General features: G+C 40.0%; 1 protein-coding gene across 2 annotated transcripts in view; it reads left to right on the top strand.

The window, feature by feature from the left end:
* Window positions 1–22,103, top strand: part of WWOX (WW domain containing oxidoreductase) — a 494,815-nt gene that overhangs the window by 447,931 nt on the left and 24,781 nt on the right. Inside the window, exon 9 of one of the 2 annotated variants that reach the window (XM_027647081.1) lies at window positions 15,609–15,656. The exons of the other annotated variant lie outside the window; for it this stretch is intronic. Within the exon in view, the coding sequence (XP_027502882.1) occupies window positions 15,609–15,617 (9 nt within the window). The 3' untranslated portion in view covers window positions 15,618–15,656. Of the gene's footprint in view, window positions 1–15,608; window positions 15,657–22,103 lie in introns of those variants that run through there. 2 annotated transcript variants of the gene reach the window in all.

Here is a 22,103-nt window from a genome sequence, read left to right as displayed (position 1 = left end):
CAGCTGCCAGTTACATTTGAAAAACAAGTCTCTCTTAACAAGCTGAAAAGCGAAGTTTTTAAGAGATAGAATTGCCAAAATTGTAGGGCTTCCAAAAGAAGTTTCTTCTTAAAAACAGTTTTTGAGAGTGCAATAGGGTATTGGATCAGCTGCACCAAAAGCAGATCATCCCATTTAACTTCTCCTGTATTTGGGGCTCAATTTTATCTGCCCGGGAAGTTACTTTGTAAAATTACATCCCTCCCTTTCATCATCACCACGTGCTACTGTGAGTCTTTCAGGAAAACAAGGGGCAATGGCTTTAAATTAAAAGAGAGTAGTTTAGATTGGAAATTAGAAATAAATTCTTGACTGTGAGAGTGGTGAGGCCCTGGCATGGGTTGCCCAGAGAAGTGTCCAAGGCTGGGTTGGATGGGGCTTGGAGCAACCTGGGCTAGTAGAAGGTGCCCCTGCCCATGGCGGGGGGTGGTGGAGCTGAGCTTAAAGGTTCCTTCCAACCCAAACCATTCTATGATTCCTGCAAACACGTCACTCACTGTAACACTTGATGCACAACGTTTAATCCTGTGTTTGTTGTGCTCACTTTCTCTTCGATGCAAAGGAATTTCCACGTCTTACCTTCTGTTTACAGAAATGATAGATCCGGGAAGCAAAAACATACGGGTGAATGTGTATATTTTTCCGCTCTGTTAGCAACTGGAGGAAGTGGGAAGGTGTTTTGAGTTTGCTCTAAATACCTGTTTTAGTTTTTCAGTAAAAACATTATACGTGTGACTACCTTGACAGCTAAGGCAGAAACAGTCCTCGCTCTGTTTGTTTACGAGTCTTGCGATTTCTTCTGTTTCAGCTTTCAAAATATTGAGAGCCAAGTGTCCCAAAGATAAATGAGAAATATTGAGGCGTGAAAATACTTGTAGCTTAGCCATTCTGGTACTGAAACTTCTCTGAATGAGGAGCAACACCTTTATTTTGAATAGAGTGCTGTTGCTATAAGTACAAAAGCCTTTATAGCCAGCTTTCTTCTCTCAAGTTGCCCCCAGACCTAGAAGTAAACACCTATTTGAAAATCCTGTTCCAGACACACAGACCAGGCCTGAGAGTTTGGTCTGTCTTCTTTCACTTAAACTTTCATGTATTTTTTACCTCATACCTTTAACTCAGGCATCAATATTTTTTATTGTTTTGCCTCAGCAAGTGAAGGAATCAGCCCCCTCTATGGAGCTGGTAGCTTTGATCTGGTGTGTCTGCCGTCCCCTTTTGTCTGTTTGGGCTGTGCCTCTGCTTGCCTTTGTTGTTTTTTTTCAAACCATGAAATATTGAGATAAAATGACTGAATCAAGGCAGGAGTCTTTAAGGGCAAAACCCAATAAATTGTCTACATTATGGGAAAGCACTTCAAGGACCTGACAACTTATTAATCATAAAGGGGAAGACTCTGAGTGTAGCTTCTCCTCATTTACGGAGGTTTGCTCTCTAATAGCATTTAGAAGTTTGTTTTACCCTGTCTCGGTGAGAAGAAAAGGCAGCTTTAACAATTCTGTCTCCCTCAGCAGTGCATTTGAATTTTTGTTGCCTCCCTTCGGCGTGCTGGTCAGAGGTCAGGGAGAGCAGGATTAGTTGACCTGTGTTGACAGAGCGGGTGATGGATGAGCAGAGTACAATGCAGAGCCTGTTTGTACCACAGTGATGCACACACAGCCCTACACCTGCGCTGAGCCGAGAGAGAGCATCTCCTCTCTACTGGTTTGCTAAACCACCACTGGCTTATAAAGACTTACACATTGTCCTGTGCTTGTTCCAGAGAGTAAGAGAATAGCCATTTGCTTTTTGTTAGCAGGATTTACGAAACACTGAGGCTTAATGCAGTAAGGTCAAATGGTTCAAATTTTGAGTAATTACAGCAGATCGCACTAAACAATGCTAAAACTATATTAAGGGGCACGTCTTGTGTGAAGAATTGGACTTTACATCCACCAGAACTTTCACCCTTGGTTAATGCTCTTCTGCTTATAATGATTTTCTTAATACTGGTGGCACTTTTTCTCGGGGGTAGGAGGGGTAATAGAAGTAGCCCTGCAGGTCCACTGCTGTGACTGATGAAGTAAATACACCATCCTGAAGTTTACGTATACAGTTTCTTTTCAAGTGCATAAACAAATTAGTTTGATGCTTAAAATGGACTCAGAGGCACTGCATAAGCTTTGTGGAAACCCATGGTTTGGAGAGTCTACGTGACCTCTAATCCACTTCCAGTTCAGACTTCTTTTCGAGTGGATGGGCGCCGGCTGAGCTGTCAGTCAGGACAGGCTTTTGGAAGGGAACCAACTCAGTTTCTCTTTCTCCTCCTCATTAGCAGTGAAAATCATCCATCATAACCAGGAGCGTGGAAGCAGTAGTGGCAAATCTTGTGGGAGCATCTGCATCCTCTGAGTGGTGCAACCAGGTCACACACGGAGCCAAGGGCTGGGTTGAGCTTGAGCCAGTAGAGGCATCCAGTGTAGAGATGTGGGTTCATGGAGGTCCACTGGCCACAAACCACTGTGTTGGGGCTTCACAGCAATTGCAGCCTTGATTGCAGCCCATTAGTGAGAGTCATAACCCTGAAAGATATGTCAGGCTGGGGTAAAGTCAGACCTGGCAGGGCTCAATGCATCAGGCTAGCTGAGTTGATCTCAGTGGTTACAAGGCAGGGATTTGACGCTGATGGCACAAAAATTAGTTTGGGAATCAATATTCCAATTAAAATTAAACTACCTCAGAAATTAAAACAGCTAAATTCACATTGCTGTGAGCTACAAGAGTTGCTGGGGTTCCCCAAGCAGATGTAAGGGAGTTTGTTTCTTTACTTTTAATAGCATTACTCATACTGTGTATCCACCAGTTCTACTGAGGCAGCCATTCACTTTGCATTCAAGTGTACTCTTTGAAGGAGGGGGAAGTAGCAGTGGGACCTGCATGGATAGAGTGAGCCTGGCATTCACTTTATTCATTTTATTCACACAAAAATGGCAGTGTGTAAAAACACCCTGCAACATGTCTTTATGTACAGTAGGGCTGGGAGGTCAAGACTGCTCTTGTATGACTGAGTCAGGAGAATTAGTTCAACCAACACGTGGATTCCTCCTAGAACTTCAGGAATATCCAGACACAGCAGCAGACTGCAAAGCAAAGCTGCCAACCTGCTGTGGACACCAGCAACTAACTCAGAACCATATTTAAGGTTGGTTCCTTAGCACAGTTGTGTCTATTGTGTTGACTTTTGCTAAATATGTCCCCTTTTCAACAGCCAGAATGTCACTTTCATGACTTTGACATCTCTGAGCTGCTAAATCACTGTTAGAAATGAAACTCAAGGTTTTTAATCCAACTGCTGACAATACTTTGCCACCTCTTGGTAACTGAATTATCACCATGCTTTTTTGAGTGTGAAAAATAACAGCTGCTTTGTCACTACCAGTTAAATACTGATAAGGATAAAGCAATACATGGATTACATTTAAAAATACCATTTCTACTTCCATATACATGTTATTTTGTGTGAGAAAATTAAATAGATTAGAAGATGTTGTTAGGACACAGGAAAAGCACTGTGGTAGGATCTGTGGAAAGGGAGCATTGGCCTGGCTAGTAACTGGGGAAGAGCAATTTCCAAACCTCAAACACAATTTACACAGCTATTTTTCCAAGTCAAGGGTCTATAATCAAAAGTTCCTTCTAGGTGATACTCACACTGTCTAATTTAAACAACTCTAGATACATAATTTAGACGCAATTCAGAAGACCAAAGTGAGTTTAAAGTCAGATTAATCAGCCTTGGTGATGGTTTAGTTGCTTTTTCTGAGTGTTGTCTTGAATCAGTTCCATCAGCCAAAGTTCTACAAGAGATGTTTATTTTTTTCACATGTCACAGTGACATGGCTGCTGCCCTGTGGGAGTTTGCATGTGATGGGACTGTGTGGCTCATCTGGAGTCAAGACAACAGATGTGTCCCAGTCTGCAAAGGCCATCCTATAGCCATATTTTGTAGCAATTAATCTGTTGCCGACGATGGATAAATAATGTGGCTTTAACTATTTTCAGAAAAAAGAAAATTATTTCCCATTAATACTTTTGATCTTGTCCTGGAAACCTGATATGGCTTTGACCCACATAATTCTTGCCCCTGCTGATATTGCTATGGATGTACTCATTTTGGATGTGTAATGGTTGCTATCCAGCTCATATGTAGTCATCTTTAATACCCCATTTGAATAAGATAATTTTAAAGGCCATTTTCTGCTTGGCAGTAAGTAATATGAAATCCTAGGCTGCAGACCCTTGGATATACTTACATGTAGGTGCATACACAGCTGCACATTTAGTAACCTTGGATGAAATCATAGCTTCACACAAGCAAATTCATATTGCCTTTACTGGAACCCAAATTTCACCTTTTATAGGAGGTAATTAAAATCAAAGGCTACTTACTGAAACACAAGCTTGACCTTACATGGTTTCCCAGTGCGAATGATAAGAAACAATGACCATAGTTCCACATCAGTGCACATTATTAGAACTCACAGAGGAAGCCTTTAAGGTGTAGTCAAATTAAAACTGAATATGAATGCCAGCTTACCTTGATGCAAATGTGGACACTGTATATGTAGAAGTGGACAAAACTACTCGTATTTAAAAAATTGAAGTGCTTATTCTAATAATGACCATTTTCACTCCTGAAGATTTAGTATTATCATATCCTCAAAAGACCCAACTTTATTACCAGAAATTCAAAAGTACTTAAAATAATAAATAAATTGATCTGTTTGAGATTTGTTACCTTTTTTGCATAGACCCAACTTCTTATTAATAGGAGTTCTGCCACTTTTTTTGTTAAGTCTTATGTATATTTCACAACAGTTTTTATAGGTTACCTCTCTTTTAATAAAACCTGTAGTGGATCTCATCTGAAGGAGTATGATTCATGACTGAGGGAGACACTAGGGGACATAAGTTCCTGGAAAAATTGGATGGGTTTTCCTGCTTCTCACGGTTGTGAGTGGATAATGGCTATTTAGATTCTGTCATGCCTGTAGTTGCCAGCATAAATAATCTCTGTTTCCAAGAAGTAAATTTCACGATACACTTTCGTCTTTAGAAAGCCCAATGTACAAGTTGCATTTTTTTTAGAGGCAGAGCTCCGGTTAAACATATATATCATTGGTTTTAGAGAAAACAGTGTTCCCTCTGACATTTTATAAGATGGTGTCATGTCATCAGATCATCAGCTTCATGTATTATCTTCCCTGGCAAAAATAATGTATCTTTCCAAATGCCAGTGACCACTCCCATAAGAAAAATAAATAAAAATAAATGCCAAAACTGACCATTCTGGGGAAAGTCTGTAGTATAAGAACTAGTTTTCAAAGGACTTCCTAAGTCAAAGCTGCTAAATCTGTGAATACACTGAATATTATACATTTTTCACAGGGACATTTTAGCAGCTTTTCATCCTACACAAAGTTCAAGAGAAAGCTTAGTTCTGGAGACCTCAGAGTGGATTTACTTACTGTTTTTCAGTTCTTGTCAAGAACTTGCAGCTTAGTGGAAGGATTTTTTTTTCATAAAATTGGTGAGGTTTGCTTTTGCTCGTAGTCCAAGGAGCGAAGGCGGCACTTCTGCACCACGGCTTATCTCACCTGGGGGTAAATGGCTACATGAGGTCAGATGAAGAGTTCTCAGAAAGTGCCTTTTTCTTCACTGATGGTAAAGGAAGTGTGGACATTAGGATGAGACACAGGCACCTACATTAGTCACGTCTGAAAATATGATGCTTAGCCCACATTACTGGTCACTCGTGACCATGAGTGTGGCTTTTGCTGCCCCGAGGGACAGAAAACAGCCCCACAGCATTGGGTGGAAATGTGGTCTCTGTGGAGCCAGGTGGACTTTAGCCACTGAGTCCAAATAATAGAATTTATTCTGATATACCAAGACACTTGATGTACCTCTGCATCCTGTTGATGATTCTTCACATCTGTGGTAGTGGTATGGTGTGGAAATCCAGCAATAATTTTCCCTTCCAATTATCACAGTAAAGAACTGTTATAATTATTACCTATAATTTGTTTGGCCTTCTTTGCCTTCAAGACGAAATTGTTGCTGTGGTTGCTGTATTTAATGCATTTGCTGATAATAGTTTGTTTCTCCCACATGTTGGGCCCATCTGTATCAGAATTTTATTTCACCAGAGTAAGTGAACAGAACCATTACTTACTGATGTCAGATCCCATTTCCAGTGCGTCGTTTCACTTCAACCACCACGGATTTTATATCTATATTGTGTGAAAAGTCTGTAAAGTAGTTTATCCTTTTCTTGGGTGATCAGGACCTCAGGAAAAAGTCAACACTGTTCTGACTTGTCCTTTTCAACAATACTTTCTGAAACGGTTTGCCATGTGATTCAGATGGGAATCAGTTTTCAGTAATGATATGCATTTTAATTCCTTTTTTTCTACATTATAAACACACATCTGTTCAGAAAAGGAAACACATTAAACATCCCTCCTAGCATTAGACATATTGATTGAAAATTTGTTCTGAGTTGGCTTAAGTGTCAGTAATCTTGACAAGTTTTCCAAGAACTGATAAAATGAGTCCTTGTACTGCTGAAATGAATTTTCTGTGGATAGATGTTTATGCTTTTAACATCAAGATATCTGCAAGCTGTTCCTGGATAGACAAAGGATAGACAAATCTTCTAGGAAGTTTGAGTTTCTTTGGCTTTTGGAACTACGTGGGTATTAACCTTCTAACCTGAAGACACAATATTCATAATTGTTATACCGAAATATTAGGGATTATTTTCAGTGTTAATCACAACAAAATTGTGAATTGATTTTCTTTCTTTGATGTCATGTACCAAATTGGGGCACGCCACACCTCAGCAGCAACCTCTAATTCTAACCAAAAGCTGGGTGAAATGAGAGCGAGCTGACGCTTTCCTCAGGGTCCCCTCCTGCTCCTCAGAAGCTGAGTTTAAGCACTGATTATACAGATGACTAATTACACAGTAAATTGTGATGCTTGAAATAAATGGAGCCATTTTGTCTAAAGTTGTGCATGAGGATGGCTGAACAAAAAGTAGGGGGGATCTGCTATAACATAAATGGAGCCTCTGCCCACAGCTGACTACAGCCACAGCTTCCTGATTGTTCAGCTGACTGTGCTAGAACGAGAGGTTCACCATTGAACTCCAGCTCCCGAGGTAGTTTCCAGATAAAGCTACAGTAAACACATGCAAATATATAGGTATAGTGAGGTTATGGCTTTTTTGTGTGTACTAAACCCCCTACTCCAGTCCCATCATCATGATACTGGGTGTATTTGAGTTTGCACGTTTGGGGATGGTATGTTTGTTTTTTTAGTGATAAAGGGAGTTTGTTTCAGAGTGTGCTGTGGAGAGAGTGGGCTGCCAGATTGAGGCAGGAATTCGTAAAGGGGTGCAAAATAAGGATAAAGGAACAAAAAGAGAACGAGCGCTTCTTAGCTTGGTATTTCTTTAATTTCACGTGAATTTCACTGAGTAAATATGCCTTAAAAGTGAATAAAATTTTATTTCACTTTAACAAGAGAGTATAAAAGTTAAAAAGGTCACTGTAGTAATAGACTAATCTCAATTACCAGGGCAGCCGGTGAAACCCACAACTCCCACCTAATCTCATTCGGTGCACACGCAGTGCACCGTTTGATTTCCAACACGGCTAAATGAAATTATAAAGCAGTGTTAAATTTATTAATCATTTAATTAGCTAAATGTTCCTGCAACTACTCGTGAGATGAATGGCATGTCATTTTCTAATGCAATTTGCCTCTCAGCCAGGCAGGGTCAGGAGGGAAGCTACTGGCATCTTAAATGATCTTTTTTATATTGCACCTTCTATTAAGGGACAGTGTGATATCGCTGATTATATTTGAGTCTTGTACACAAGGCCAGGGAGTTTTCTTGTTATAATAACAGGTTATATTCAAACCAAAATAAAAATGCTAAGATCCAAGGAGCGAACAATTAACCCATCTGTGACTGTATTTCTCACTGCGCCTTTGCAAGGCAAATCTTTTTCATATTTAACAAGCCAGTGAACAGTGTGGGAAACTACACCAGCAGGTATTAAAGCAATGCTCAATCTAGTTTTATTTCTTTAAATTTACTCAGTTGTGAAGGAATTTGTGGACTGAAAATTCTCCCAACGCCAGGTTAGTGTAAGCCATCTCATTGACTCAGAATTTATTTACACTTCCCCTGTTCTTGTAGGGGAATCAAAGCCTTTCCTAGTTCTGTGCGTTCAACAATTGCTCATTTTTGAGAGTTGCTTAGCTGGGATTTTTGGCATGTTTATATGTGCATGTCACACCAGGTTGATGGGATTATATTTTTTTTTTCCTGATGTTTTGTTTTATAATTATTTTTCCGCTGCAAAAATTAGTGACGAGCAGGATTCAGCAAATCTGTTTGGATTGACACCAGGAGGTGAGCCATGCTGTTTGGAGTGAGGTGTTCCTCAGAAACCTGCAAGTGTGTTGTGCTTGTGTGAAGCTGAAGGTGCCCAGTTACAACTCATAGAAAACAATGATGTTTTAAGGTACTTATTTTTCTAGCTTTATAATAGAGTATAAATGCATTTGCTTTATGCATTAGGTATTTACTTTCAGATCCTGGAGCACATCCTCTGTATAATAATAATCCATGGTGAGCTCCAAGCCAATGAGAAGATGCATTCAGCTTTGTAGATGCTGAGCCCAAAATGGCAGCAATGTGTCAAAATATTTCTCTCTCCCGAAGTTAAATGACACAGCTGAAAATAAAGCAAGAGGACCTAAAGCAGGAAGCAGCGGGAGATAATCTTAGCATAAGTGATAAAAAAAGGCTGTCAGTTATTACTTATAGCACAGAAACACATGTAGAGCTCTGGGAAACAGGACCCTGTTGGCCGTGAATGTCACATGCAGCTGATAAATAAGTGTCCAAACCCAGATCCACACAACTTAATCACGACTTCCAAGATACAAGTTGTCACCCTTGGTGTTGCACTCAAACCCAGTGCAGTGGTTACCACCCAGGGGTTGTTCAACTCAACTTCTAACTCAGCCTCTGGAAGTGTCGCCTAACTCCGCTTCAAAAGGAGGACAAGAGCAACCACATTTGCTGAAGGGCTGTTTTTCAGGTGCCCAATGTTGGATGGGATAACCCTGGTGTGGGTTGTTAACCATTTAGGTGTGTTTGAGACAAACAGGTGAATCAGAGGGAAGCATTTAATTTTTGGTGGGAAGTTCTGATCTCATGTTGGAAACAGCCAATGGGTGAGATATTTTTGTTTTTTAGTGTGAAATCCCATGGCACAACCCAGCGTGTTTGGAAAAACTGTGAAACTTGAGTGGACTCTTAGCCTTTTTCTGAGCCCTATGTACTTTTGGTTTTCTGTGAGCTTTGCAGATAGTGATTTATTTGTGCTTTATTTGGGAGATACAAAGTGCACCCCCTTGCAGGGAAAGAGCAAAAGACCAAATGTTGAGGCACAACTTGGGCAGGAGAATGTGCTGGAGAGCTGCTGTGCACAGCTTTTCCCCTGGTACCCTGCACCTGCTCTTCATTAGTGCTAATGAATCCAGAAAGTAAAACATTTTGTACTAGTGAGTCATATTGTTCTCTCTTGGCTGTGACTTCACTGTGGATCAAATTAAGTAAAAAAAAAACATTTTTGCAAAAGCTTTAATTTCTTTTCCTGGGACACTTTGTGTCTTGGGATAGGTCACTTAGCACCTATGGGATGTGGGATGGTATCCCATTAACTTCTTTCTCATTAGCAAATCTCCTTTTGATTTAAGCTGTGAGATGTGGGGTTTCCCTGAGAGCTTTAATTCCCAGCCCACACGCAATTTATATGTTTTTCACTTCCCTGTTTGTAGAAGATGTATAATCATACTGGGGAAAATGTTGCACAGCTAAATCTCCAGTGCTTGTATAGCACCATAGGAACCCAGGGAAGAAACAGAGCTTGTAGGTCAAAATTGTAATTAACTTTACTTAAAAATTAGAAGTGTTGTCACACAGAAACAAGAAAATTTGGAGTATGTGTAGATTTATTTTTTTTCCTTGTTTTTCTTTTTCTACTAACTTAGGTCAACTACACTTTTTGGGCTGTCCGTGGTAAATTTGTATCTGTTTTTCTCCCAGCTGCACGCTACAAAAATCAAAAGTTTTGAAAGCAAGGATCTGCAAAGGGGAAGATTTAATTGAGAGCTGGACATGTTTTAAAATAGTCTCTGTTTTCACCAAGGTTCCTTATGGCCAGCACTTTATTACAGGGGTTGTTTCATGTGTGTATGTGTGTGTGTGCAGAGCTGTGAATACACACAGCAGCTTTGCATCTGAGCATCTTAAAAAAACACCTCTGATCCATGCACTATGCAGGCCACAGTATGTGGACATTACCTGTTACACACTACGTGTTTATAAAGAGCTTTATTTACTAAATATTTGGCAAAAAGATCTAGTTATACACTTTGCTGGGAGCAAAATGCAAAGCAATATTCTTCTCCTTGTCTGAGTTCAGTGCAGATAAACACAGGCTGCTGGGGCTTCATCCATTGGGTTTCCATACACATTTTTTAACATGTTAAATATTTCTGGTTAACCAGTTAAAACGGTGAGATGAACATGATTGCTTTTAGATTGCAGCTATAACATCAAGTGAATTTTATAATAAGAAGCCATTTTTTTTTTTTTCCCCTGCCGAGCTGCCCTTGTGGCTGCTGGTCTGACTTTGAGGTCCTCATTATTGTGGGTTTAAATGAAGGATGTTCATCCAGGCAGGGCGGGGGAGGCCAATAGACATCGGTGCCGTTATCTGGTCCTTCTATCAGGCCAAGTGACAGGCTTCTCAGGGAAGAATGCAAAGCTCATGGTGGAGACCTCAGCCTGACACAGAAGGTGACTCCCCTGACTCTAACCTTGAAAGGAAAAAGTTCCCACTTTATTAAAATGAATTTCGAAAGGGCCGCTCTGACAGCTGCATAATTAAATATTGGAGTGTCAGCGATAATTTATTCTGCTCGCATTTGGTGGTCAGAGCCTGCTCACTGTAGGGTCAGCAAGCACAGTGACAGAGCCAAGGATACACTGCATTACGGGGCCCTTTCCCCACGCAAGGGGAAGGAGAGGCTGTAATTTTTGTTTAAATAGAGAAAACAAAGCAGCAAGGAGATGAGCAGGCTGTGAAGTGCTCTTAGCAGCTGCCTGATAAAAATTGTCAGGTGTAAGGTTGGAACTTGTGCCGAAACTGCTTTGTCTGGCTGCAGGAGCTGTGAGTATTCCCAGCCTTGCCTCTTCTGGGATCCAGCTAGGGCCAGTGCCCGCTTTCTTCTCTGACATGAATGTTAGGAATAAACCCAACAACAGTCAATACAATGTGCATCCTCGCTCATAAACATTTCTTTATAAAATTATGTAAATGACCATGAATATGTATGAAACAGGTTGGAGATAGAGAGTGTAGGGAGTTCACATTGATCCTGTTAGCATTCCAAGTGAAACACCAGCCATGAATATTCTTTTCAGAGGGCAGTGGCTGCTGGAAATCAACATCTAACAAGCAGTTTTCCCAGAACAAGTTTAAATAAAATGGCTACGTGCCCTTATGCCCAGTCAGAAAGCAAGAAAGGTCACGCTGGGAGCAGGGCTTTCGGCTGATGGGCATCTCCTTTGGAAGAGGTTGTTGGGACAAGGCTGTCTCTTTTCACTCTTAGATTGCTGGTAATTGAAGCTGACATACCAAAAATATACCCTTTTTGCACACACCAGTCTTTCAACAAGAGCACATTGCTCCCACAAACAAAATAATTTGCAAAGGCATTTTGTTTTTCTCTTGCTTGCCTCAGCTATGCAACACCTATTTCCCACATTTTCTTTGGAACCTGCTTGAGTGGGTATGTTACTAGAGCTCAGAGTTACTAGTTTTCATCTTAATGTCATGTAGCTTTCAGCATTAGCTTTCACAGAAGAATTCACTGAGTTCCTTCAGCACCTTCATAGTTACTGAATGAAAAGCTGACCTTATTATGAAGGATGAATGCTGGTGTTGTGGCTCAAACACTGGATGTGAACCCAGTGTCCTCAGCTTAGTTTTTAAACCACCTTTAAACTATGAGCCAGAAGGTCTTTCTGTGACTCAGTTCCTCATCTGTAATATGGGAATAACAGTGTGTTTCATGGGATTGCTGTGAGAATAAATACTTTGGTGTTTATACTCAGTTTTTATCTTGCTGAGCATAAAAGAAAACCCCTACTAGTGTTTCTGCCTTCTTGTTTGAAGAAAGACCATGAAAGCATCTTTGTCTGCTTGATGTCAAGATACAGACTCTTAAAATGACACTTGAGCATCTTTAATGTGATTCTTTTGGACTCCAGACAGTCATGTTTCCGTTCCTTAGATCTCTGTACCCACCTATACCTCCTCTAGTTACCTTTGCTGTATGTTTGTAATGGGAAATGTTCTCTCTCCACATGGGAAAGTTCAGTTGGTTGTATGACATTTTGCTCCTATTAAGCAGGCATGTCCCAATATGTTCTGAAGTGGTTTGTTGAACATATGATGGTCAGGTGGAGAGGGAGAGAGCATTTAACGTTCACAGTTAGAAGTAGCAAACAAATATCCATGCTGGCATGCAAGGACACATATATAGTCATATCTGGTGTTAGATTTCTGTTTTTCTATTGTTTTGCAGGCCTGGTTTGCCTGGAAATCTCTAACTCTACCCTAGTGACTGCAGTGCATGCTGCAATTATACAGAGCTGGGTTTGTAATACAGGATTTGGTTGTTGGTTTTTTTTAAGTAATTGCTTATGGGCAGAGTTTTGCACCAATACCTGCAGCTGGAGGACAGGTGTCAGAGTGCCCGGCTGACCCAGCTGCAGGGGAGTGGGGTGTAACTGGTCCCAACACAGGGAAGAGCTACCACAGGGATGGGAAGTCAGCCTGCAAGGCTCAACAAACACGTCGGGTATCTGTCATTGTCAGTCGAGTCAGGCTGGGGACAGGGCCGCGGTTTAAAAATGATAACCAGGCTCCATAAATCAGAATGCTCCCACTGCAGTCAAACTTCCTTGGAAAGTCTTTGAATTTGGGTAGTGCATACTAATAAATTAGCAGTGGCTCTGACTCCAGCAGAGCTCCCTTAAGGATGGATGAGCAGCTCCCATCGCCAGCGCCGAGCGGGGAGACAGCGGCGGTGACTAAAACAAGCTGTCCCTCAAAAAAAAAAAAGGGAGAAGTCAGAGTGATTACAAGTTGACCTAATATTTTTTGGCTTTCAAGATAAACTTTATGGGCCTGATTACCCAGAAAGTATTAGGCTGTGGCACGGAGCCTAAGCCAGAGGGTGAACTCCCGGTGCTGTTGGAGTCAGTGGCAAAACTCCCATCAGTTCAGCAGGATGAGGATTTCATCCAAAGTTCACAGTGGGATAATTAGTGTCAGCTCAGTCCTGGTAAAACACAAGTAAAGCTGTCCTGCTTGTAGCTTGCAAACTTCTACAAACAGTAGAACAACAACAGCTTGACTGGAGTTGTTTTTATTTTACTTTGAGAGATAAACCTTCAAGAGCAGAACTTTAAAATGAAAGCCCATTGCTACTTTCATACCGTGTGCATGGTTCTGAGTGCAGGAAATTTCCTCTGGATCCACTGACCTTCAAAACAACAGGAGGAATGATATTAAAAACGTGGTGTTAAAGATGGTAACTGTGAATTAACATCCCAAAACTCCATTTCAGCGTTGCTGTTTTGAGCTTTGTGTAGCATTGCAGGCGGCTGCTCGGCTCACACAATATCCCAGGGATTTCACTGGGACTCTGCATGTCAACAGTAATCTATCTTCATGCCACATGATTCAGGTTCAGGTCATTAGTTTATACTTAGAATTAAATATTCAGTTTGATTTTAGATCTGTGAAATGAGAGCCGAATATATAACACCTGATTTCAGAGAGCCTTGTAGTTTTACAAGTCTCTAAAATCCATGAACACACAGAAAATGCTTCTGCTCCTCTGCCCCTGAAATGATTATAGTTGGAATGTTATTGAGATTATAGCTTTCTTTAGATGTCTTGGATTATTTTCTAAATCCATTTCTAACCCCATTTCTCTGTGGCACTTAAATAAATGAGAAGAAATGAAAGATTTTTAATTTCTAAGAGAAAATGCAAAATTATTTCCTAAGCGCCTCCTTTCATCCTCTCAGATTTCTTCAGAAAAAGAGTATGATGACATCCTGATAGCTATGAAACCAAAAGAGGGCTGATTTGTACTTTGTAGGGAAATATGGTCTGAAATTACATGTCTAATGTGTAGCAATTTTTAGCTGAATATCTATGCCTGGTTTCCTAGTAAAGCAGAGTTTGAGTTGGACACACAGAGACTGAACTGAGTAATTTTAATTTAATTGAATCTTTTATGTAGGCATTTTCCTTCTAGGGAACCTTGGCCAGTTATTCGTTTGTGAAACTTGCAATAAAATAGCAAGACAGCTCGTCAGGGATGGAAGGAAAGGGGTAATATTTAAATTATGCTGACTTTGAAGACATTGCTTTTGATCCATTCCTTGATTTTAAAAAAATATGTATTTTGGTGTTTGGCATTTAAAGATTCCTTTCTGTGACTATTTTTTTTCTCAAAGCACTTAGTTCTCTAGATGCCTGATAGATAATTATATCTCATCCAGTTTACTGGTGGGGACAAGAATGCAAAGTATAACAATTAGAATTGTGTCTGCTCACCTTCTTTGTCTAATTTGTGTAATTGTTTTGGGTGCCTTTTTTCCCTGTAAAGGGAGGTCACCTAAAATATCTTTAAATAATAGCAGTTAATCTAGTGCGGGAAAAGCAATCACAGCACGTGTGCATTCAGGCCTTTAGCTGAATCAGTTCTTAAAAAAACAAAGCCCCATTCTGGGATAAAAAAAGCCTTTCTGGAGTTATCACAGGGTAGAAAATTGATGGGTTAAAAAGCAACACCAGAACTATGTGGTTGGGTGAGCAGGCAAATCCAGATACATTTTTTCTGGAGTTTAGTTCGAAGGGATGTAGATTCTTCACTCCAAAACGGGAAAGTTTCCATCCTTACATGTTTTTTGTGAATTATTTTTAATTTTCCTAATTTCAGAAGAAACCTGTAACAGAAAGTGTCTGCCAGCAGAAAATTACCATATTGAGCTGAGGGTAGCACACAGTTCATCATCCCTCGCCTGACCCTGCCCTGTTTACTCTGCTGGGGTAGGAGCAGTGGCCGGCCAAGCTCTGCTAGTCAGAGTGTATTACCCTGTCAGGGAGAGGCCAGGCTGCTCGGATTCACCCTGAACAAATTACATACCTCACTACATCTCCGAGCAAGGTAGCAGGGTTATAACTCAGTCTAAGCACCATTCACTCTTCTATTACCTTCATAACCAAGGTCATACTAATCAACTCAATTACCAGTCCTCTTGGACATTTTCATAATGTTTTCTGCTAGTTGCTCTCCTGTGAAAATCTCCCGGTCTAAGCAAATTAATGCCATTTTTATAACTATCTGCATTTCAGGTACAGTGATCATCTTTCAAAAGGCTGCTTCATGGCAACAAATACCAGCCAAATGTTAGAACAACAAGGGTGTTCAGCTATATTCCTCTCTTGACCTCCTTTATTGACAAAACAAGCTTAAATATACCTGAAAATAATGCTGTATGTGTCAGAAATGAAGGATAAACTATGTTGGTGTAACTTCTAAGAATCTGCAGCTCCCTCAGGAAGGCTGATCAGGAAGCCTGGTCTTATGTGTTGCTTAATTTTTGGACAATCCTTTAAATGTCACATGCAGTGTTTCAAATGCAAAGATTCTCTCTCTGTAAACATTTCCTCAATGTAAGCCTATCTCCCTAATCTTTATGTTTCTCTGAATGTTATTCTCAAAAATTCTCCCCATACGAGATTTCAGTAAAAATATTAATGCCTAAGTATTTAATTTGGAAATTCTCATGTTTGCAGAGCCACATCTTTTAAAATCTCCAAAAAGTATTATAGCATCAGGCAAAACAATCAGAATGCGCTAATTTTTTAATAATTTATATTTCTTCAGGGCTAAATTGTTCCCTTAGGCAGTTTTTCCCACTGGAAAAATTCATTTAGTCTCTCTTCAGGACTATACTGTTCAGTGGAATAAACAAGAGACTTTTAGTTCCTCCTTATTCTCAGTGGGATCTATTGAGACACAGCTCTGTAGTCTTGCCCTCCTGTGATCCCTTTGGGAACACATATTTCATCTCCCTGAGACCCAAGTCTCCTATAACCCCCCACAAAAAATGCCTTCACTTGACTCTAGTTCCTACTAACTTATTTTAAAATAGGCTCAGCGAATTTATAGGTGATGTATGTTATTTCTAGCCATGCCCTGTCTTGCTTTCACCACCTTAGAAGCACCTTGATGCATTCTGGGGTAAGAAAGGGGGTAAATATGACACAGCTTCACCTGGAAAGGGTCTTGTCCACTCTCATCGGGCTGAACCCATTTTTTTTTAAAACAATTTGGCTATTTCATACACTCTCAAAGTTTAAGGCAGCGAACTGACTTTGCTCTGCTCCATAATCTCAAAAAAGCCCAGTCATAACTGGCATTTGTCACCTCTATAAAACAAGAGCTGCCTTAAAAATTGAAGTGTTTAAAATTGGCATTTCTGAGCCCCTAGCTGAAAGCAGCCCTTCTGCAGAAGCATGACAAAATGCATCATTTTCATAATAAGGGCAAGGGGAGAGGCTGCCAGGTGGTTTGTATAACGTGGCTGCCCTGGCCCAGCAGCAAGAAGAGTTATAGCTACTTGAAATTTTGATATATGTGATGTCCCATGCACTGAACTATGAAGCCCAATGGTTCCTGGAATATTAAATTGATATTGTAGCAGCTTGAAAATTGACCTGCAGTAAATGTGTTGTTGTTCTGCATTTGTGCTGTTGCTGTTAGCATTTAGCAAGGTGACCCACTCCAGGAAAATGGAAAACTTCTTTCCTAGAGAGCAGTGTGGAACTAGAAGTGTTGTCAAGAAGTGTTTAAAACATGACCCCACAGGTGCCTAAATCATTCCAGGCTCCTCTGCACAGAGGTAACTTTTAAGCACCTGGTTCTGGATACACAAATGTTTGCTGGATGCTTTACTGAAAGTTTTGTATAAAGTAATAATATTAAACCAAAACTTGTTCAGAGCTGGGTCTTGAGGTATGATAATAATATAGACAAAAATAAGGGGGTTCCAAACCCCTCTTTTTCACATATTAGTAGTGTTTGTCCCTCCTAAATGCTCTCTGTGTTTTTCTGCCTCACTTTTTGTCTCTATTCAGCAGTGTCCATGCTTTAATTCAAATGTGAACTTTCATTACTATCTGTGCCCCAAAGGAGGTGTTCGCTGTTGTTAATAATGCAGAAGATTTTAATTTATGCTTCATCCAATGTAAAAATCACAGCACCCCTGCTGCTGAGAGCCCTTTTCTGTCCCCCTATACAAACTGATTGTTCTGTATTTAATATTGGTAATACTCTTCCAGCTTTTCTAGGTATTTTGATACAGTTGATCAGAAGTCATTTTACTTTTATAGCCATTATACTGATGTATAATTCTCTTTTATTGATCAGTCCTCAATGTATGACTATAATTATATGAGTGCAATAAGCAATATTATGAGGGATTTTGCTTCTTCATCCTGTTTGTTTGAAGTCTCAACTGTAGGGCCAATTTTCACATTCCTTAAAGAAAGAATTGCTAAAATAAATTCAATCACAGAAGCTTTTAAAATTTGAAATCCCAGGAAGCTAATTAGCATTTGCTTTTAAGAGTGCTTCCTGCTTTTTTATGTACATATAGATTTGGACGTCAGATGGGCCTGGCACCTTTCCAACATCAAGATCATGTGATTTTTTTTTTTTTAAAATATTTTTTTTTAATTTTGCCCCGTAGAATATCAAGCTTTTGCAGAGCATCATGGCAATTAAAGAAAAAAAAGGGGAAAGAAAATCCATCATTATTGCCTTTTTACACCAGGTAAACAGTGATCATGTATTAATGTGGTACTTTAAAATTTGTGGTTGTGTTGTTTTGCTTCACACTCAGATAATATAGCCATGCCAAAAATACAGTGATGTTGTGCCATCTTCCCATGTTTTCTAGCAATAAATGCAGCATTTGGAAATAAATACTTTTATAATCCATGCATACTATAATGCACCAAGATGCTCATTTATTTGTGGACTGGCTGGTAAACATGGCAATTGTGTAAGATACTTGCAGCATGAAATGCTGTATACAACAGCTGTATGACTAAATCTACATACTAGCAGTATGATCTCTTAATAAATCTTTGCACAGCACATATCCAAAGAGCTGCCAAGTAAAAGGGGGATTTTGGTCATATAACTAATGAGAGATCCACGTATTTCCTTCCCAGATATGTATATTCAAACAAAGGCCTAGGTGGAATGTTAGTACCAGACTCACACTCACAGTGTAAATTCAGTTTGCACAGGTTTTTTTGCTTTCTTTAAAGTATGATCCACATTATGCTCTGCATCAAGCTTTTGCACTTGTGCACATTTTTATTTTTGAAGGAAACATAGTGGCCTGTGAGCTGATGGGGAGCAGGGGGGATAAGGGAATAATGATGCAGGTTTTAATAAAGAAATTCTTCCCACGAGGGAGGAGAGGAGATGACTGTGGTTTTAATAAAAGAGAAAAAAATCTGCCAGCATCAAGAAAACAAATAAAAAAATAATTAGGAGTTCAACATGTACACGTGAGATGCTTCCAAAGAGAAGTGCTTACAACCTTTGAAGAAAATGTGACTTTTTTGGTATTTACTAAAGGTCTTTGGAGTAAAGAAAGGGGGCCTTTGTTTAGTAAGATCCCCTGTAGTTACTCAGTGGGACAGGAAGGTAAAACAGCAAGTTCCTGCGTTGTATCATAGTCCAAAGTTTAAATAGGATAAACTTCAATACCAGAAACCAGGCCAAGGTTCTATGCTACACAGGATTCACAGTTATTTTTTAAGAGTATCTATGACAGGATGCTGATAAATATCTGTATTATTAATGAGTCATGGTTCATGTTAGCCAGATCTTTGGTGATATTTTCGCTCATAGATATTCAAGTACTGGTGGGAAAATAGCTGATGATTGTCAGGTTTAGGTAAACTTTCCATTTGCTTCGCTGTTCTAAATCATTAGTCAAGTAGTATTTATAAACCTGTGCTCAGCCATTATGGTACTTTTCTTGAGATGAAACCTTCATTTGATACTCCCCAAGTCAGGGTGCTCTCCTGACTCTCTGTTTTATCTTCTTTCACTCTTGCTAAAGGCAACTCGAAAGAATCAACTTGCGTGATATAAAACCTGTAGCACTGAGTTTTCTGGTACCTCCATATGAGAACATTAACCAGCTCAGAGAAAATTCCTGTGGTGGGTTCACCTGTGTGATGCCATGTCAATAAATCATACTGTGGCTCCATTAGTGGGGAGGAATTATTTTAAGGACTTAAGAATTTTTAATCTCCATCCATTTTTCCTTTCAATAGCAAGTTGCAGTAGCCAGTATCAATGTCAGCACCCAAGCTGGAGTAGCTGCTGTATGTAACTGATACTGATGCTGCTTCTTCTGTCCTCACCCAAAGGAAAATAAAGTAGCTGTAACAAAGAACAGACATTGTTCTACCATCCCAAAAAAAATGTTTCGTTCTGCTCTATGAGAGCTGGACAAATAGAACATTTCTGTGCTGTAGTGATGGTCTTCACCAAACTTGAACCTGACTCAGAGCATTATAGGAGAGCAAAGCAATGCACATTTAATATCTTTTTGACCTCTGGTTCCCTATGCTCTTTTCTTTTCCTTTTTCTTTTCACTTATAATGGATTTTCACAGTATTTCTCACATGAATTTAGAGAGTTGTGAGAGGTTGATAACCCCCCACTGAAGTTTTGGGTGCTGCTAGATGCTCTGCAACTGGTCACTTTGACTCTGTTTTTCCTTTGTTTAAGATTTCTAGGAACATCAAAAATTCCTTCTGTAAACGTGGCATGTTTTTTTTTTCTGCAGTTTGTCTTTCTGCCATGACTGTGGTTCCAGGTAGAGCATCATACAGGAACTGTCTTCTGGCATTGCTCCTTTGGCAAGGGAAAAACCAGTTCTGAATGATGCTTTTCACACACGGTGTCTGCCTTTGGAACTCCTGGCTCTGTGGGACTGATCTGGGTTGAACCCCTCCACAACTGTGTGTATATCGGATTTTTAGGTGACACATTATCAGTTATACATGAAGTGATGGATTTCTGCTTAATTCTGGTAGGCTCTCAGCAGCAGAGCCCCTTTATGCTCTTCATTTGCCTCAACGAGGGGAGTCACTGCGGTCATATGCAAATCTTGACATAATTACCCACGATTTTCTCACTTCCACACTGACTGGCTGCACCAGAGCTTCAGCTCCAGGTCTGCTAGGAAACTTCACCCATGAGCTTATCCCCTACCTAGAAGTATTTCTTTTGCTCTCCAAAATTAACATTGATTTTGTTCTGAAGTAGCTCTAAGCTCCCGTTTGGTCTGACAGCACAAACTCTTCTTTATCTTGCAAACTGCAGACCAGACCAGCTGGTTTTCTAGAGTTGATAATTTTATTTTCTGTAATGCAAGTCTAGAGAAACACAGCTTGTTGACCACCAGAACAATGGTATGTGTCTACCCAAAGCAGAGGAGTTAATTTGTGATGGGGTAACTTTATGTCCTAGTGGAGAGGCGAGTGTGTGAGGTTTGTGTCACACTAGGAATATGCCTGCAAGCAGACATTCCTGATGGGTGATATAGTCACTTAAATGTACACTCACTCAAACTGGACACTGTAAGCCAAAAGTTATGCTGTTTTAATGAGAGCTTTGTAATTAGGTTGTTCATTTGCTGGGTGAAATTGTCATTAGTAGAGGAAGGTTTTATTAATTCACCTTTTCATTTAAAGAATATAATGAATCACTAACATTCTTATAGATACAGACCACGATTATTTCTGCTTCCTGCCTTGCAAACATCTTGTTTCAAATTAGGTTTATCTGCTGTCTAAAACTAAATACAATGAATAGATGTATAATAAAATCTTTTAATTGTCTTAGCATATGTTGCTTTTATTAGGTGAGAATAATTGCATTCATGGGATCACCTACAAAGTCCTTTAGAATATAAAATTGAAATGGCTTCACACTGAGTGCACAAGTCCTTCTGAGCCGTGCCATTTTCCCCTTCACTGCCTCTTGTCCCCCTTTCGCTGTAAAGTTCACATTGAAGTGTGACAAGAGACACTTGACAACTGACACATGCTGGATCTTATCAGCAGTGAGTGCAGTCATGGGCCCTGACTGAAGAGCGATTGTCATTTCTACACCATTTATTCCTCTCCCAGCCTCATTGCTTGCTTCCTTTCTGAGGAAATTTTCCCTGTTAAAGTACTGTACTTGTCGTTCTTTTTTGGTGCGTGTCTGTGGTTTTTTTTTTCTTTTTTTTCTTTTTTTTTCCCTCAAGAGAGGATTTTGTTATGCATTCATCCCATAGGCAAGCCTCTAACAGACTTCCTCTAACCTCTTAGTGTCAGGACTGCTCTAAGCTGATTCAGGCTAATAAAAGCAACCCAACAAAGCTTTGATGGTGTCATTACATCTTCCTTAAATCCCCTTCCTTGCTAACATCCAATAATTCTATTACCTCTAATCAATTCACAGGCTATTTTATTTGAAAGGAAGAGAAATCAACTTCAAACCATGCCGGTGCAGTTTGCCCAGGATTCACAGAAGGTGATGATGTTTCTGCCATGGCTTCAATTGACTCTTTAAGTGAGTTCTGGGCTATTGAGCAGTCTGAACTTTTATCTGTGCTCTGCCAGCCCAAGCCAACAACAGCAGAAAATAGACCGTTGTTGCCTCTTGGAAGTTCCTCCACTTCTACGTAGCACTGTGTGTCATTTCTGTAGTGTAGATAGCGTGAGCAATTGATAAATTGAGACTACAGAGGATGAGGCATCAGC

Source organism: Corapipo altera, unplaced genomic scaffold, assembly GCF_003945725.1.
Source record: "Corapipo altera isolate COAL_440 unplaced genomic scaffold, ASM394572v1 62, whole genome shotgun sequence".
Taxonomy (NCBI): Eukaryota; Metazoa; Chordata; class Aves; order Passeriformes; family Pipridae; genus Corapipo; species Corapipo altera.
The sequence above is the reverse complement of the archived record's forward strand: the minus strand, read 5'-3'. Positions and strand labels throughout refer to the sequence as shown.